Source organism: Arvicanthis niloticus, chromosome 13 (assembly GCF_011762505.2).
Source record: "Arvicanthis niloticus isolate mArvNil1 chromosome 13, mArvNil1.pat.X, whole genome shotgun sequence".
NCBI classification, from domain to species: domain Eukaryota; kingdom Metazoa; phylum Chordata; class Mammalia; order Rodentia; family Muridae; genus Arvicanthis; species Arvicanthis niloticus.
The window spans coordinates 21,663,575-21,683,006 of record NC_047670.1 but is presented as its reverse complement, the minus strand read 5'-3'; the positions used below and the strand labels follow the sequence as shown (position 1 = coordinate 21,683,006).

Below are 19,432 nucleotides of genomic sequence, written 5' to 3'. Positions count from 1 at the left end.
GTTGGGTAGAGATCAAGTAGAAGATGCGATGTGCACTAGCAGATACTTGGGGGTTTCCTTTCAGCTGGGTGGAGAAAATTGCCTTTCCTAACATTCCAATGGGACAATTTCCAATAGGGACTCAGCTCTGAAGTTTATTACATTGTTCTGGTTTTACCTTAAGATGATGGGGTGACAAGTTACCAAACTAGGTAAAGCACAAGGAGTGACCAAGATGACTGATCGGCTGCTGGCAAGAATTGCAAATCTGATATGAAATATTAATTTGTCTTATAATTTAAATTCTCTCCTTGTCAATTTGACTTTTAGGTTGTTGTCTTTCTTCCATTTTCCTTAAATGGAAACATGAATCCGTTTAGAGCCTGGCATCTCATTCCCAAAGGATATGTTCTCTCATTCCATCTGCTTGCAGTGCAATTTCAAATATGCAACACTTGAGATGTGAGAGAAGAAGCCAGTATCTTTAGCTGACCACTTAGTTTTATATTGGATTGAATGTTCTTTTGGTTTTTTTTTCCTGAGTGGAAAAGATAGCATATTTATAATAGTATAGAGATGGTACTAGCGATGTAATTCACAAATAAGAATTTGGTGCTTACATACACAAATTAAAGTTTAAAGACAAATTAAAAATGAGTCTGTGAAGAAGACTGTTTGGCAGCATATGTATTACTAGGAATCAAATTAAGTATGTTTCACATGGGAGGGCATGCCTTTTGCTGTACATCAAGAGGCAGAGGTGATGAGTGTTAAATCAACCTTAGCGACGTAGTGTAAGACACTGTGTCAAAGAGGCGTACTATGGCAGAGTTTTTTGTATAAGAGAAGTAGGTTAGGTGTCCCTTTCCAATCTGGTGAAGAATGTAGAGATAGAAAGGTTTCTCCTTGGCCATCTTTCCCTGACCTCTAAGTTGCTTGGAGTCCTCAGTGTCCTAACTCCTGGTATCTAATACTCAAAGTATATGACTTTCTACTAATGTGTGTGTGTGTGTGTGTGTGTGTGTGCAACAAATGACTACGCGAAAGTAAAACTATTTTTTTTACAGATAGTAGTCTTCATGCTTGTCATTTGAGTATTGTGCATATTCATGTAATTTTTCATTATATCTATGAAAATTAATGATTGACTATATAGTAATAGAGTTATTGTTCTACATGAAGTATTTCGGAACTTTTGACCTTCCTTCCATCCATTACCTTGTTCTAGTTAGTAAGTTCATTTGTTTGTTTCCTTCCTCTTCTCTCCTTTCTTCTCCTTTCCTCTCCTCTTTCCTCCCCGCCTCTGACATACAGTCTTCCTATGAAGGCCAGTGTGATCTTGAGCTCATGACAGTCTTTCTGTTTCAGCCCTTTCAGTACTGGAATGACAAGTTCGTTCTCTCAGTAAGAGAACATTAAGGGTCATTAAGCCAAAGAGAATCTTATCTCACTAAGTTACCCACATTCCCATAAGAGTACTAAGGAATCTATCCTCGGGTTTGCTTACCACAGTATAGCTGGAATAGCCAGTTTTCTTATTGGAATCATAGCTGTGCCTCTGATACATGTGCCCTATTCTGTACTCAAGATGATTGCATCATGTTCATGTTAATTGTGCGCACTAGTAAAGGCACCTTTGAACCAATTCTCAGGGGTTTCCCCAGACTTCAGCAGGAATGTCTCAACATGGTAGTGCTGATTCTCTACCTCGTCCTGCAAGTAGTTGAGCTCTAAACGTGAAAGCATGAGTCCTGCCCTTTAGTTTCTCTGAAATGCACTGAAATCCCCAAAGAGCAGCATGTAGCTAAATTCTATAGCAAAAAAGTGAATTCAGCTTTTAGGTTGTAGTTTTTATCAGTTCATATTGTGAAGAAATTATTGTACTAATGTATTAGAAATATGAAATTTTGGTAACTTACATTTTTTACTGAGGGATATTTATAATCTTTTGTCAGTTTGGAGAAGAAGTGTTACACTGTGGCATTTGAAGTTATTAGAGATGTCTAAAAAAAGCCATTTTAAGCCTCTTCAGTTTATGTGGCTGTCAGTGGTTCCCTAAGCCCAAAATTCCTGAAAGTCTAATTTTTCTGGTTTTGGAGTAAGTCATCCCTTTTACTTCTATTCACTTTTACCCTGTAATGAGCAGAGAAATCTCTATGAATTCCTGGGGACTGGGTGCTTTGATTGATAAGGCTGTGACTTGGGGACTAGATGCCTTTAGAAAGTAGTGCCTCTCTACTCTGAAGTGAGGTGCTGATGTAAGCAACCAGTTGTGATGCAGTACAGTAGAACACTGTGTCATCCCAGTGTGCAGTAGGTGGCACGAGGACATATGAGCATAACCTGGAAAAGAGTAAAAGGTAGCAGAGGGAGAACAGGAAGTGAGGATTGACGGCTGCTTGCTCTTGCTCAGCATCAAGAATTGAGATTTATTTTTTTTCAGTACCCGAGGTCCTCACCATACTGGATCTCCTCCCTCCTCTTGTAATAGACTGCAATATATAACCTTACTTTTTCCCAGTTAGATTTAACAAGCTTGATATTTCTCTGTACTTAAACTGTTGATTTTCTTGTGTTTGTGATTGTTCATGTAGAGATGTCTGTGGTGGGGGTGGGGGTCTAGACAGACTGAGAAGACACACAAAATTTCTTTAGACTTAGTGCCCCAAGATAACTGAGGACTGAAAAGGAGAGGACTCACTGTGTGATTTTTTTTTTCTTATCTCTGGTTTCTGTCTTCTCTACTCAATGTGTTCTTTGATTGCTTCTCTTAGAATGCTGAGGGTCCTGATGGTTTCCTATAAAATTGTCTTACTAAAAGGTTAGCTCTCTGAAACTCTACAGGCACACACAGTCACAGACACACACACACAGACACACACACACAGACACACACACACACACACAACTTTCTAGTATTAAGTAGTCAATGTTATTACTCAATTTCTTGCCCAAGTGCCTTTCTTGAGGTTACTCATCCATCAGGTCTTCTAGCCTTTGCAGGTTTCTATCTGTCTAAAAGTATAAAGTATAAAGTAGCCATTATATTTTGCCCAGTTTGCTCAGATAATGTGGATAGCAGACACTATGCCACTTCAAGTCCCTAACCTTGAACCCAGTTTTATTCTTAATAACTTTTAATTGTTAGCTAAATGTTTAAAAACCACATCAAATGTGAGTAACATAAACTCCTAAACCACAGCTTCTGAACACAAGCGTCCCAAGCTCTGACCTGTTCCCCAGTAAGACCACTCTCCCCCAGGCCTCCGACAGGCCATTTGTGGTTCCTCTGTTGCTTTCAAACTCCATGTTTTCAGGGCTGTGGATGTCTCTTTAAGATATACTTAGTGAAACCAGCCCAACATCTACAGTATGTGTTACCTGTGTTACTGTGATATCACCCTCTAAATTTCAATTATTTTCAGGTATTTACTAGTTATTCCTGTATGATTTACTTCTCTATAGCTAGTGAGGTGGTTTGTTTGTTTGTTTTTTTTTCCAGAGTACATACTAGCGATCTCCTACTTAGTATTCAGATAGTTAAGAAATTAAGCTTTTAAATGACATTCATGACTGTTTACTTGGCAAGAGCTAAAATTCTACTCCATATCCAGCACTGTGTTAGATACAGAGAATTCATACATTGAAACAAATAAAAACTTAAAGGCTGAACAGCGATGGCCCCTTGATCTCTGCCTGTATAGTAGCCAAGATACACCTCTCTATTATGCATTCTGTTATTGTTTGACACTGTGTTAGTGCCACGTGGCTCTGGCCCATCACTTTGGCATTGGCATCCCTGGGATAGGGGGATGAGTGTTAAGGAACCATGTTCTTATGGTCTGGCAGCATCCTCAGCACATACTAGGTTCTTGGGGGAATGCTTGGTATGAAATAGACTACAGTATAATTTGAAAACTGTTACTTTAGAGACTGTATGGTGTGGTGTTGGGAGGACAGGCGAGGGGGTGCCCAGCATGCTTTTCTGTTTCTTGGCTAGGATAAGCCCTTGTGGCCAAATGACAGCCCTGTCAGCCTGCATTTGGCCACAGTTTCATTTGGACAGTAATTTTACTTAAACCAATATTGGCAGCCCTCACTTGGTGGATTGCATTTTTGAGGAGGCACTGTAGTTAAGAAGCATGTAAGTTGGCTAAAGTAGGTTCTTACATTTCTGTACAAGGACTTAAAACACATACTTTTAGAGCAAAATCCTATGCTTAGGAAATTTTGATATACCTATTACATAGTATAAATTTTTCAAAGGTTAAACCAACTACTTCCCATTGGCCTTTAAATGTTGTTTAACCCATTACATTTATGTGTTATGAATAGGTTTCCTGAACCACCTACAAGAAACAGTTAAGACACTGGCCCTTCTGATGGAGTGATTCTGGCATGCCTTTAGGGGAGAAAGAAAATTTCTGTATGTTTTGAAAAGCTTTTTGTAATGTTTTAAAATTTTATTTAAAATGACTTTTGTATGGAAAGAAAAAATTAGTGGAACTTAGTTTTTAAAGGAGGGTAACAAGCTTTTGTGGATCTGGGGAAATGGCTCCTGGCTGAGTGTAAGACTGGGAGGCCCCCAAAGGGATTATTCTCCCACTCAGAAGCAGGAGAATATTTGTCCTCTTGGAGACATGGCCAGATTGGAAGGAGGGACCTGGGGCTGCTGAAAAAGGTTTTCAGGTGCTGAAGGACATCAAGGTGGAATTTCTGGGGAAAGTGGCTTGCGCATGGCTAGTTTACAAGGCCTTTGGTTTGACGCTACATGATAAGTCTCTGATGTAAGCTGCGAATCCATAGAATGTGTGCATTCAACATCAGTCATAGCATTTAAAGAATGCTTTATTGCATAGATAATATTTTAGGGTGTTCTATTTTTATAATGGAAGGGTAAGTGTTACTCACAGAATATTAGAAAACAGGACCTGGCGAGGAAAGATGAAACGAGCATAGTGTTAGTTTGACGGTTAAAGCAGGTTTCATAATATTAACGCTCTAGCTTTGTGTTCCCAAATCTAGAAAGGGTTGAGACATGATCTAAAATGTTGTTTTTCCCTGTTGATATTTAAAAGGCTATTTCATAGTGTTAATATAGAGGCTGTTTTGTAAACCCAGGCAGTTTACTAAACTGTATATTTTAAATAATTGTTTCTGTTATTTTCTTTATATAAGTAAATTCCACTTATAAAGGCTTCATTTGATATAGGGACAAATAGCACTTTTTGACATTTCATAATTCTACCCTTCCCTCAGGTTGACTTCCCTATGTACTTTGCATGCACATATGCTTGTGTACCCTTGTACATATGTCTTTGTTGCCTCATGTTACATGTAATTTGTAGCCTGCCTTTGTTTTCCAGTTCACAATAGGCCATTAGCACTTACTCTGAGTCATTGTTCATAATTCCCAGTGTGCTTTTTAAAATGGTCACAGTATTCTACTATCAATGTATCAAATGTATCAAATTTGAGAGTACATAATTAAGCTTTCTCCAGCAAGATTTTTGCCTGAAATAGTCCCAAGGGACTGTACTGAGAATGACAGGCATTTGAGAAATTCTGCAGTCGTGAAGTGGTATCAGAAACAAGGAATGGCATGAGGAAAGGAGGGCTTTATACAAAAGTAAAGACCAGTAAAAGACTTTGTGAAATTAATTCCAAATGCTTGTTGCTATAATGTCTTGGCCAAAAGACCTAACAGTACAGACCATATTTAAAAGCAAAATTAGTCCTTGTAGATAATGGCTGATTGATGAAATGTGGAACCCTTGTTTTTAAAACAATGTATATGTTTAAAATTATATATACCCTATCACCCTATTCTGTCTTGTCCTTTGATATGCTTACCATGTCTTGGATAATAATTCTGTAACAGTAATGGCTTCTTGCCTCTTCAAAAACTTTAGCAAGAAACCTAACAATTTGTGGACATACTGGTCATGTAGTTTTACCATGACTGAGAGGCCTCTGACCAGCTGTAGGCCTCTGTTTATTAAAGTTACAGCATTTGAGGCTACAAATAAATCTTTTATAGGGTAACAAGCTATACTTCCATACCCACCATTTTCTTCCCCGAGCAAAGAGGCAATGTCATAATTTAATGGTGGACCCATAGAGACTTGGTGTTCTGGTTCCACATTTGCTGGTGTTTAAGTAGGTGCTTTGTGTTCATTTAATGCGCAGATATGTATAGAGTCAAAGCAGAAAGGCAGAGAGCTGCCATTTTGTCCTTATGGCTTAGAAATTACCATTATGTAATCTATTTTATCCAACTTTTTAGCCTTTTTCTAATTTCTGAAATTATTTTTTTTTTAACATTTGAAAATGTAAGGACATTGTGATGTTTTATTTCATTTAAATTTTCTACCCCAGTTATCTCTCGGTTTGCAGGAAATGTATGATTTAAGTCTTTTCAGAATTTTGATGCAATGAATATAGTACTGGGATAGTATTCTTGGAAAATAATGAGAGTGGTGCTATGGATTTGCACATTCATTGGATACTGATGATTACAACCAGTTAAATCTGTTAAAGTAACAATTGACTGCAGACTGTTGAAACCCTGGCCTTTTAGTTAACTAGACTGCCACCCTTTTCCTGTTCTCTCCAGAAAGGATACACATTGTTACATGTGCCTGACACCTATGTCTGGCCCAAAATTCACTGGCTTTGCCATAGAATCTGATCTAGAATTTAAATCTACTAGTTGCTTTCTTTAAGCACTTTCTTGGAGCATTCTGTCTTTTGGTTGAAAATACATGGTTCCAATTACCCATTGCTTCTATCTTTATATTATATTTCAGTGAGTGTATACCTTATTACAAACCTTTATCATAATCTTGAAAGGTCTGGTGGTCTCTACTTTATATGAGAGGATGCCAAAGTCTGGAGAGGCAAGTGGCTGTCCAAAGTTGCAGAGCTCGTGAGACAAATGTAATGTTCCAAACTTGTTCTGTTGGGTCTGCAGTCTCTCACAAGCTGTTAGTAGCAGCCATCTGTTACTCAGTTATCAAGAAAAGAGACTGGGTTTAGGGAAAGTCCAGTCAGAAACAGTGTGCCCGAGATCCTTATTTACAAATCGTGGGCTCCACTCAATGGGAAAGAGTAAGTAGAAATATATAATGTGTGTGTGTGTGTGTGTGTGTGTGTCTGTCTGTGTGTGTGTGTGTGTGTATGTGTGTATGTATGCCTTTGGACAGTGAGGTGTCCACAAAAATGGTCTAATGTATTTTTTTCTTGCCCATGTCACATTATACTCTGAACCAAAAGAAGACAGCATTGACCCATGCTTTAGGTAACATACTAGGCATTTAAATGTACTTGAAATTTGAAATCTTTTATCCCTGACTATCTGAAAACAGAAGATACTGACAAGAGTTCCCATTCTGTTTCCTACTGTGGGATGTTGAAAGGCAGTAACTTGTTGTCAGAGGGTATTCTTTATAATCATCTGCTTTAATCGCATTTGAACTTCCAAACAGTTCTGGAGTTTCCTGCTGTTCTAAGTCCTTCACTGGCACCATGACTTAACTTAGTAATATGGCAGGCTATTGGAAGAGTTAGGGGTGAATTAGGATGCTATGACATAAACAAATTAAAGCATGTACATGTATTTCTCTGATTTTTAGTATTTTGCTGAAGGTAACCTATACATTTGTGTAACTGTGACTTGTAAACTATAGAACATTCTTTAACTATTTTTTTCTCTTTAAAATTGTTTGTAGGATGCAGAATAGAAAATTGTGATTCTTGCTTTAGCAAAGACTTTTGTACCAAGTGCAAAGTAGGCTTTTATTTGCATAGAGGCCGCTGCTTTGATGAATGTCCGGATGGTTTTGCACCATTAGATGAGACCATGGAATGTGTAGGTGAGTGTAAGTTCTTAATTCAACTTTCAAAATTCAGAATTTTACTGCAAATTTTCATGCCTGTTTCTGTGAATACTCATGTTGGATACAGTCAACCTAAAAGTAAATGGGTTTTATTTTTCACTAGGACTGAGAGGGTTTTTGTTTGCTGATTCTGAATATTTTAGGCATAATGATAGATAGCTTTGTTTCAAAATCTGCTAGTTGTGTATTTTCCAAGTTAGACTACTTAAGGGCTGATAAATTTTATCATCTGTAATATAGCCATTTCTTATTATCTTAAGTTATTAGTACTGTTAGAGAAAAATGTTTTATTTAGTAGAAAAATCAAATGTTCTAGCAGTATCATGCCAGCCCTCCTATGGCCTTAGCCATGCAAGGAAATGAAGCATGGGCCTTCTTGCTAAGCCATCTGTGTAAAAAAAAAATGTTGAAAGAACACTTTTGTGCCAAAACATATTTTCTTGATGACTGACTATAGTTTGCAAAAACTTAATAAAGCAGTTTTGCTGTTAACTGAATTTTAGATCTATTGAATGCACACTTTAACATACATAGTGTGAAAAAATAATCATACATCTTGGAAGCTTCATGTGACCTCACACCTTGGTGTTTATAAAATACTATGCATGTGCCACTGGTTAATGGGTAAATTTACTGTGTTTGGCAAATACATTGATTTATTCTTAGCTATAATTTTATGTCCATTTGTCTCAAATTTTTCTACATGCATTATATATTTGTTTTAATGTCCAATAATCATCAATTATACTTCCCATTTCTTAAATGGAGAGATTTTAAAATGGAACTGGACAATTTTTTGTTTCTGTAGAAATATCGCTGAAATAACTTGCAAACTGTCATTGAGGAAAATTTACTGAAAAGTGTGGCTTGGAAAGAAATGTGTTGTAATTGTATTTATGCATGTGTTAGTACATGCAGATTATCACTCAATTAAAAGTGAGGGAGCCACTAAAACATCTATTCTGAGTGGTTTTTTAGCCTTTGATAAGAGTCACAGCCTTTACAATTGTGACTGGAAATGTGCATAATATTCCATGTCAGAATCGTGTGCATTGGTCTATATAACAATTTTAAATGGGTTTGAAAAACTATAAAATTGGCCCTGGTGAATTTGAAAATGCTGTATGCCAAGTGTGGATTCCAGGCTGGGGCCCTCAGACATTCACAGGGGGAGCTTTTCAGTGGCAAGTCCACTAGGAGGTTCAGTTCTGCATAGCCTTACTCCCCTCCTCCCATCTCCACTACTGCTCAATAATCTTACAAAAGAAGACACTAAGCATTGCCCATGCCTAGGAAAATGATATACCTTCTTTGCAGTAGGTGTCTGTTACATTTTAAGCTTGTATTCTATTATTGTATAGAGGTTATGAAATATATCAGCATGCCCGTCAGTAGAATATGCAGAATCAGAAACATGTACACAGGCACACACACACACACACACACACACACACACACACACACACACTTTGCCTGCCTCCTAGTACTTAAAGCAAACACAGTTATGGATTTGGAGTGGGGCATATGAAATTAGCCTGTCAGGTTCTGGCTTCTGTTATGGTGTGCCGACAGCCTGTTCTGTTTTAGGTTTTGTCTGTTTAGAGATATCTTCTAGAGAAGATACAGTTTTCCATCTAGGCCTGAGCAGCAGTATTTCTTTGAAAAACATGACAGATGGAAAGCATGAGGACTTTAATTACTTATGAGGAATTTGTCTTAGCTGTCAGTGCCCTGAGACTTAAACAACTGTAGTTCTAGAAAGATGAGTGCAGATCCCGCAGGTTACATAACCTGCTATTTGGTATTTATGGTGGAGGTGATGGATAAAGTATAATGAGAAGTGGACACCCAACTGCTGTCTGTGTTTGTATCTTTTAAATCTTTATCAGAAGGTTGTGAAGTTGGTCATTGGAGCGAATGGGGAACGTGTAGCAGAAACAACCGCACATGTGGATTTAAATGGGGTCTGGAAACCAGAACACGGCAGATTGTTAAAAAGCCAGCGAAAGACACAATACCATGTCCAACCATTGCGGAGTCCAGGAGATGCAAGATGGCCATGAGGCACTGTCCAGGAGGTGGGTCTAAACAATCGTGCTCACGTACTGCCTGCTTTCTGAAATTTTCCTCCCTCCCTCCTTCTCCCAATAACATTTATCCATGATGGAAACCTGATACTAACATTGGAGATGAGATAAAATCCTACTTTTTTTTTTTTTTTAAAAAAAGAAACAAATGCTTAAATTGTGATTTATATACAGTGTACATTTCATTTGCTTTTATAATAGTTTTAAAATAGTTTGTAGGGGTATCAGGATGCTTTCAAAAATGAGATTTCTAAAAGTGTGGATTGTGTGTGTGTGTTCAAATGTGTCATAATACAGGGTTCTTGTGAAATTGGGCCTTTGCAGATGTTGCTCAGAAGAAGGGGCCAACTTGGAGTTGAGAAGGGTTTAGATTAGAAAGGTTTATAGAATCTGTAAAATTATCTGCATTGTTACTAGTTGAAGATGACAACTTAAAATAAACTTACCCAGACACTGGGAGGAAAAGACCCTGTCTTCATGTTACCACAATCAGCCCTTTCTCTTTGTTTTGATAATAATTTGTAGAAAACAGCTACTGGTATGTGTGTGCTTAATTCTTTGTAATAATTATACTGATTTGCAGTCATTATTCTGTAATAGCTGGATTAGGCTCATTTGGAAGTTAGGAGAAGAGTAGTTAGTGAGGCGTTGGACAACACAGAACCAGGAGGTCTAAATGCAGTCCTTGTCTGTATGTGTTTGTGGGTTGTGAATACATGTGTGTTGGTGACATGTATGTGTACATGTCCATGCATGTCCATGTGGAGGCCGGATGGCAACTTTGGGCATTTATTTCCCTTTATTGTTTTCAACTTTTTAAAGACATGGTCCCTTACTGACCTGGAACTCACTAATTTGGCTAGACTGGTGGGCCAGCAAGGCCCTAGGACTCTGTGTCTCTGTGTACCTTCTCCAGGGCTGGAGTTACTGGCATACCGGACTTGTATTTAGATGCTGGATATATGAACTTTGGTCTTCATAACAGTGCAGCAAGCATGTTACAGGCCGAGCCATCTTACTAGCGTATTCATATGGAATTTCCACTTCTTAAAGCAGTAATCACTTGTTGACACTTACTGTATCACTGGCCAAAACCATATTGCCGCAGATGAAACCGAGATTTTTTTTTTTTAAGTGCACAAATTAAAAAAAAAAGCAGAAGGAAAGTTGTTTTTGGAAAAGTGCCTTTAAAATAACCCAAATTTTGTTTGCCCTCTCCCCCCTCACCCACTTGCTGGTGTGTAACTTCTCAACCTTTTAACTCAAGCCCAGAAAGAGACCACATAGCTGCTTAAAGTGGGTTTATATCTGCATTCTGCTGCCTCATAGAGAGTGTCTATGATCCATGGAGAAAGACGAAACTCTGAAGACTGGAAGACTCCAGCTGGCCTCTAAGGACTATTAGATCCAGATTCAGAAGCTCCTGTGGAGGAGCCAGCTTTTCCTCTTGAATTAGTCTTGCTTTTCCTTACTGAGCCTTTGAAACAAAGTTTTTTCGGGTCTGCTTTTTCACTAACAAGGATGGTTTTGTTCACTTAGAGTGGGTATTTTTCAGTCAAAATATAAGAAAATATTTTCTTACACAACTAATAAGCCATGTCTTGGATAGCTGAGAGCATTTAACCTGCAACCTTTCGCCTAAAAGCAAACCTGATGTATTCAGGTATTGAAAAGAAAGACTTTCTTTGTTGTATATTGTTTATATAACTCTCCCCTCCCCCACTCCCTTTCAAGCAACATGGTCCTGCAATTGTGGTTTACGTTAATAGCAAAAATTAAACTGAAAGTATTCTGGTAACAAACATGCTTATATGTAGTAAGAGACCAAATACCCCTCTCCCCTCTGCAGCCTTTTATTTGTCTGGCTTTAGTCATGACTGAGAATTTTCTAGAGAACAGATAGGTTGTTACACTTGTGTTATTTGTGCCACCAACAGTTACCATCTTAATGGAATCTGATTGACTCTACTGATAAATTATGCCACAAAAAATTACTAAAGCCTGATTTGCTAGTTTTTTTTTTTCCCCTCCCCCTTTGGACAAATGAATCCGAGATAGATTCTAGCTTATACTTTATTTAGGTTCTAACCATATTTTTCCTATTAAGCACTGCTCTGATCGCTGTAACTATCTAATTTTCAGTTTACTAACATGATTTTTCTTTTCTTTTCTTTTTTTTTTTTTGTCTAAATGTCAAATAGCAAACACTCGTGTCTTTATAACTGGGTTTCAAAGATATGCTGGAACTTGTTTTATTGTTTGATTTAGAGGCAAATAAACTAAGTTAGTAGAAATTAAAGGCTCTGTAATAAAATGACTTCTACGTACAAATGTAGGATATAGGAACTAAGAAATTCATTGTGGACCGTGAGCAGTGGTTGCTAAGAATTGGCATAACCTGCAGTGGCGAGTCCCACCTTGCCCCAGGTGAGAGTGGGAAAAGTCCCTTTCTTCAGCTGGTCATGCTGATTACAGGAAGAATGGAGAAGAAAACCACGTTATCCCCCTTTCCATCTTGATTTGATTTCAGTGATCTGCTTTGACAAACCATGCAAAAATGTAAGTCGTAATCAGGTTGGAAATACAGGCATTTTTCAGATCTTTTCAACATATGTATGGATTTTTTTTTCCCCCGTTGGAGCCAATCTTAACCTGATTGCACTCAAATGCAGCCTGAGCCCCCCCCCCCCCCTTCACACCGGAGCACAGGCGTATTAAAATCAGCTGCTTTCGATTACAGAAAGGCCAGCATTTGAGGTCAGTATCGTGGAATAGCTGCTGCGCGTCTAAGATGTTACACTGAAAGGTATTAAATAGGAGAAAATGAACAACTAGAAAAGTTAAAAAAAAAAAAAAAAAAAAAAAAAAAAAAACCAAGAAAAACATCTTGGTGTAATGATCTAGCATTCTAGTTCTATACCCATCACAGTTTGATCTGTCTATGAGGGGAAGAAGGAGAAAACGATATAGAAACTTAAGTAGATATATTTGCACTGAAGTACCCATTTCATGTCTAAACTTTTGTTTTTTCTTCTTTTTACTTATTGGATATTTTTAATTTTCAAATGTTATCCCCTTTCCTGGTTTCCCCTCCAGAAACCCCCTTCCCATTCCCCCTCCTCCTGCTTCTATGAGGTGTTCCCCCCTCCCACCCACCTACTCCCACCTCACCTCATTCTCCTACACTAGGGCATCCATCCAGCCTTCACAGGACCCAGGGCTTCTCCTCCTATTGATGCCAAACAAGGCCATCCTCTGCTACATATGCAGCTGGAGCCATGGGTTCTTCCATGTGTACTCTTTGGTTGGTGGTTTAGATCAGTTGCCTTTTCTTCCACGGTGGATGAAACATGTAAGATGTCTTAGACTTTTCTCTCAGTTCCTCAGAGGTTTGGTCTATGGTCTGGGTGTCCACATCCGGTCATCTCATAACTTTTGTGACTCCCTGACAAGTCACTTAATCCTTCTTGGCTCTTATTTCCTTATTTATAAACTGAAAATACTGATGGGGGAGACCTCTAAGGTTTAGACTTCTTCTAAACTCCAGCGACTGTAGGATTCATTTCTTCAAGGAACAGGTGAGGTCTGTGGTTTCCCTTTAGAAGACAAAGAAAAGAGCACAGAGCGACCATGGAGACAACCATGTTTCTGGTGGTTGTTGCCCTGACCATGTGCTGAGCCATCATCTGCAACTGGTGCCTTTCATTCTCCTTTTCCAAAAATGACTTCTGTGTGTTCAGCCTTCAAAGACTAAAGAGCTGTTTTAAATGTAGGTGTTAAGTGCTGACTCAGCTACCAAAAGAAAGTCTGAGGGAGGAACAAGGAAAAATGGGGGAGCATAAGAAACCACAGGAGAAAGAAAAGACAGGGCAGTGAACTGACAGTGTGTTTGGGGAACAAGTGGGAAGAAGAGTTGAGCCCTAAGGAGTCAAAGCTGTATTGGCTGCAGATACAGCCATCCCTTCCCACCTCCCCAGTGTTAGATTTCATCCCAGTGGGAACAGTATAGTTTAGTAAGACCCCGAAACTCTGAATGGGAGGAATTTCCAGTCTAGTTTAAGTTGTATATTAGGTATCACTTTAAGAGAAAAAGATAAATGGGCTATTATGTATTCGAATGAGGAGAAGGCAGCCACAAGATGTTAAAGTATGGTGATGGAAGAGACGGAGTCAAAGACAGAGGCACAGGGGCCGTTGTGCAGTTAATTCTCTCCTTCTATCCTTGTTTGTTCCAGGGAGCAAATTCAGGTTCTTCGGCCTCATAGCAAAGTGTGTTTACTTGTTTTAGTAGCTCTCTGGCTCTGACAGCAAGTTTTGCTAGATGTTTGTTGATTACTGTTTATTGTTCTATCGATTAAAGAATAGAAATACTAACTTTAGTGAAGAAGTAAATAAAAAAAAAGAAGTAAGTGGATGAGCCTATATAGTTTTATGAGGAGACATGAGCTGTATAGGAAAGTAAAGGGGGACAAGGAAGGAGTTTGACTGAGGTGTGCTGACTGGTGTTTGATATCCAGAGAATGGTTGAGAGTGATGTTTAGTCAGGGATCTGAGGGAAGGTGATCCTGTGAAGATCAAGGATACATGTGTTGTACTTGTTGACTCAATGACTACTGTAATATTTTTGGTTCTCCCACAATATTTTGGGGGAAGGAGGATGTTCCAGTGAGTGCCAAGGAGGCTCTGAGTGGCCCCTTAGCAAGTGACTAGTGGCAGCGTAAAGAGCTTGACCAAAGTCTTGCTGTGTAGCAAGGCTGAGTTTCTTGTGCCTTTTCCTTGTCCCTGTAGTGAAGGTTAAAGGACAAGCCATGACTGTCTTGCCTTATGAGGAACCCGAGTTTCAGCTCTCTCTGTTCCTCCATTCAGAAATATCATTTGATAGTACTTTGAAACATAACTTCATGCTACCTCCATTCCTTCTTGACACCTTGCTATTTGGAAAAACAAGTAAGGTGAATTCCAGAGGTCATTTTTCATATGCGACAAAGCATGGGACCAGTAGCTGTGCTTTGACTCATGTTCTATGAAAACCCTACCGTCCTATAATTTTCATGTTGCTGGTCTTCACTTCACATATGTGGTATGTGACTTCAAGACAGTCCTTTTATATTTAGTCCTTCAGGGTCAGTTTTCTGGATGAGGCTGCTTGGTGTGTTTGTGTGCGCGCGTGCGCGTGCACCATTTAACATCCATTCTACATAGGATAGGTCTGCACCCATCACTGCCTTTCTTGTTTCTCTCTTAGACATTTCAGTAACCAACCTCTTAGGTGATGTTCCGAAGATGCTCAGTGGTTTTCTGTATTTGGCATTGTGACCACTTCCACTCATTCTTTGTTCATCATAGTATAATTCTTTCAGCCACACACGTTTTCTTAGCAATATGCCAACAAGTTAAATATGAAGCCTGCTACTATATATACTATTTTAATTTGAAAATAATTAATCCCTCTTATGGACATTACTTGATTCTTACCCACTACTTTATTTTCAAATGTAGTTCTTCAGTTAGGAAGCAAGTGAAAATACCATTTTCCTACTTAGAACCTTAATCTCTGTAAACAGCTACTTTTAAAATGTGACAGTAATAAGACCTCGCTAATCTCTATTTTTTGTGTATATAAACTGACATTATTATGTAGACTAAGCATTAGATAATAGTACTAAAGCTGCTTGCAGATTGCGATGGATTAAACCAAGAACAGGAAATAAGTACATTTTTGGTAGGAAAGGGTCAAGAAAATATGCTGTAGACATGTGTTCTTTATTTCTCTACATTTTGTTTACATTTGAGCTGCAATTTATGTGGTCAGTTTCTACATGCCAGCCTCGAGGATAGTTTGGAAGACAGAATTAGACAAAACCACTTTTCTTCTGAGACATATATTGTCAAAGGTGTCACTAATACATTTTATTCCTCTGGAGTATCTAAACTGAGATTTGTTTTTTTTAGCATTTCTCTGTGTTCTGCTAAATACTTTGTTGTATTTCTTTGAGCAAACATTGGTTTGTGTTTGTAGTGATTTTGAATTAAGCAAGTCATACTGCTTCTAGGTACTTTGTATACATACATAGTGTTTGTATTGATTGTAAACTTGAATATTTATCCATAGTCTCCACTTTGTAAATATTAATTATTGTTGTTATTATTATTATTATTTTATACAAAACTGATATACTTGCTCACAAAAAAAATTCTGACTGTAGAGTGTCTAAAACTCCTGCTTAAGGGGGCTGAATGATATCTTGAAGTGTTTTTTCTGGGCCTTTCTCTCTATCATGCCCTGCTTTAATTTTTTTTTCTTTTTCCTCGTTTTTAGAATATGAGCAGAGGATAAGCATTGGCTCCTGCTGTTGGTGGTAGTAGAATTTTCATTGCTATTGTTGTCGGCGGTGATGTCAGTGGTAGTGGTGTGTGTGTGTGTGTGTGTGTTGTGTGTATGAATGCTTGAAAGAGTGTCTTAGCCCACTTCCAAAGTGTTGGGATCACTGGTTTGTTGGTTTGTGCCACTCTTTCAAGTGGTGGTGCACCTGTTGTTGCTGGTTTTAAGAAATCTTGTTATTTTTAGGTTAATTGACTCTTACATAGTTAAGTGTAAGTTCTGTGGAGTATCAAAGGATCTTCCTGTAGGCTAGATGGGAAACATAAAGTCTATAAATGGTAAAACCAAGCAAAACTTTGGGCCTAGGCATAGGCATGGGCAGGATAAATCTAAGAAGTTCAGGGCTCTTATAGAATTCAAAGGAGTGAAATAAGAATTTTCTTTCTCAGCTTCATTATGAGACAGTCTAGATGTCATTCTTGCTTGCCTGGAGAGCACAGACAATGAGTAAGCAAGGGAAAGAAGCTACACCTTTGTGCCATTCTTGACTCTTCCCATCTGGAACTTCTACCAGACCTATTTAATCATAGTCTGGGGCACCATGTTCCATTCTCTTTTATGGGCACTTATAAAAAGAATTTCTCAACTACATGTGCCACTGAAGGCCTGAAGTCCAATGTGTAACAAGGCAAAGAGGAAAATTCCAGAGACCCTTTCTTTTATGAATTTAATCAGCAGTAAGCTAGTTTGATCTTAATGTGAACAATGTAAAACCATTTTTATGACTCTCCAAAAATAAAAAACAACTTTAATAAGACACAAATGGTGCTGGATGTGGAGTAGCCCCTTTATAGGAGACATCACCTTCCCCCTGGGAGACAAGAAAGCCTTGCCTAAAAATCTCTAATCTTTCTTAGAAGTCATTTTTCCACCACTGATGTTGTGCTCTTTTTCTGGTGTTGATGAAGAATAGAACCAAGTTGATATACTTGCTCGGGTTTCCTGTGCCACCTCTTTAGCTACTGGGATGAACTCCAGCTGTACTTGTGTGATTTTCTCCAGGGCCAGAGGCAACAAGAGGACATTTTGTTGGAAAGAATGGCAGTTTTTACTAAAATCCCAGTATGACTCATGTTGTCATCATACAGAAATAGTCAAGATGATACAATTATTTTGCATAACAGGTTTGACAAACATTTTCACTATTAACATGTAACTATGGAAAGTTTTTGCTGTACAAATCAGCATCTCTGTGGTACATAGACATAATTTTCATAGGTCTAGTGTTCTATTTAAGGACTTTGGAGACGAGGAATAAGATATACAAGATTGTCTGATCAAGAGATATTTAATAATTGATGCAATGCTCTTATATCTTTTTTTGCCAAATGCCTATCATTTTTAGTGATCATGTAAAATGGTAAATCACAGCATGGTAAAACAAAAAACCCCAAATGTAAATGTATGAGGACAAAGAAAAATCTGAAGACGTTGAAGTACATGCATTTAATTGATGTTGGAGGAGAAGGATTTACATGACAGAATAAGGTTGAGGAAACTGATACTTCTCTTCAAATGTTATGGTTCCACAAGAAGAGACACACTGAGAAGGTTACTGTCAGATAAAATACATTTCTCAAATGGGAGTCACATCCAGAGCAGTGGATTCTGTGGTGGTGGTGGTGGGGGTACTGAAGACTGTGTATGTCACATCTGAGTTCCCAGAAGGCAGCTTCATATATTCTCCATGAAAAGTAGAGGGTGTGTGCTCATGATGTCACTCTACAGAGTCGCTGGGAGGTGGAGATAGAACTCTGTAAATTATCATCAGTTTTATTTGACTGGGATCATCTAGAATATTCTTTTAGTGAACATTGGATTTTTTGGGGGGGCAGGTAACAGTTTGGCATCTGGAGTATCTACATATAATACAGCTCTGTTGTCCTAAGGAAGGGCAGCTGCCCTTGAAACTTGTCAGTAAATATGGTATACTTACTAGATGGTAAGGAAGATCTCTCAAGGGACTTCCCTACACTAATACTTTAAGAAGCCTCTTGTGGTTTTTATCTCTTTTCCAAGGCTGTTCTTGGATGATTTTAATGTGTTTCAAAATTATTAGTTATGAGTAAACCACATGGAGCTTGAGTAAATGCCTCCTGAGATGAACTCACTTTCCTGAATATGTTGTAGAGCACCTTCCCATAGATGCTGCTGTGTGAGATCTGCTCTTCTATGAAATCCATGACTTTATAATTGCTCTGTCTATGCACTCTTCCCATGTTCTGAAGAAATAATCAGATGGAGAGAAGGGAGTTATTTAAGCGAGAATTGTAATCAAGTCAGTGAAAAAGAAAATGTATATCACACAATAGCAAAAGAGCCATATTAAAACTGTTAATTGCCTCTTATAATAGGATCTGGTATGTAGTTGGAGGGGGGGATATTATTACCTATCAGGGCCAAGGAAAATATCTAGAGAGCATGGATGGCTAGCAGCCTTGTATTAAGATTTGCTTATTTTATTTTTTTACTTTGAGTGTTTGCCTGCATGTACATATGGATGCACCATGTGCGTGCTTACTACTCAAGGAGGCCAGAGAGGGTGTCATATCCCTTGGAACTGATGTTATAGATGGCTTGGAGCTGCCATGTGGGCACTGGGAGTTGACCCTGATTCTTCTGGTTCTGTTGCTCTTAACTACTGAACTATCTCTGCAGGTCTTAAAATCATGTTTTATTCTTTTTTCTTTTATGGAAAATAGATTGTTTTCATACAACATGTCCTGAAGAAGTTTCTCCTTCCCCAACTTCTTCTAGTTTCTCTTCACTCTCTTCCCATTTGGATCCATTCCCCTGTGGTCTCACAGTGGAAAACAAACAGGCAGCTAAGGATAATAAAAACTAAGATAGAACAAAAACAACAAATGGAAATGGGACAAAGCAAATGAACAGAAGATAAAGGGCCAAAGAAGAAGTATGAGAAGCATGTGCAGACACAAAGACACACACGTGTATATATAGGAATCCTAGAAAAACTCACAATCAAAATCCATACTACATACACAAAGAAAGAGGGTTGGGGGATGGAACATTAGGATCAAATATGGAAGCAGAGGGCAGAAGGGTTGAGAGATAGAATATATGGA

General features: G+C 38.3%; 1 protein-coding gene across 3 annotated transcripts in view; it reads left to right on the top strand.

The window, feature by feature from the left end:
• Rspo2 (R-spondin 2) overlaps positions 1–19,432 on the top strand; it is a 134,849-nt gene that overhangs the window by 73,734 nt on the left and 41,683 nt on the right. For 2 of the 3 annotated variants that reach the window (XM_034516018.2, XM_076911324.1), the window contains exons 4-5: positions 7,710–7,853; positions 9,767–9,955. In XM_034516018.2, coding sequence (XP_034371909.1) covers positions 7,710–7,853; positions 9,767–9,955 — 333 coding nt within the window. The remainder of the gene's footprint in view (positions 1–7,709; positions 7,854–9,766; positions 9,956–19,432) is intronic. The other variant, XM_076911323.1, reaches the window with a different exon arrangement.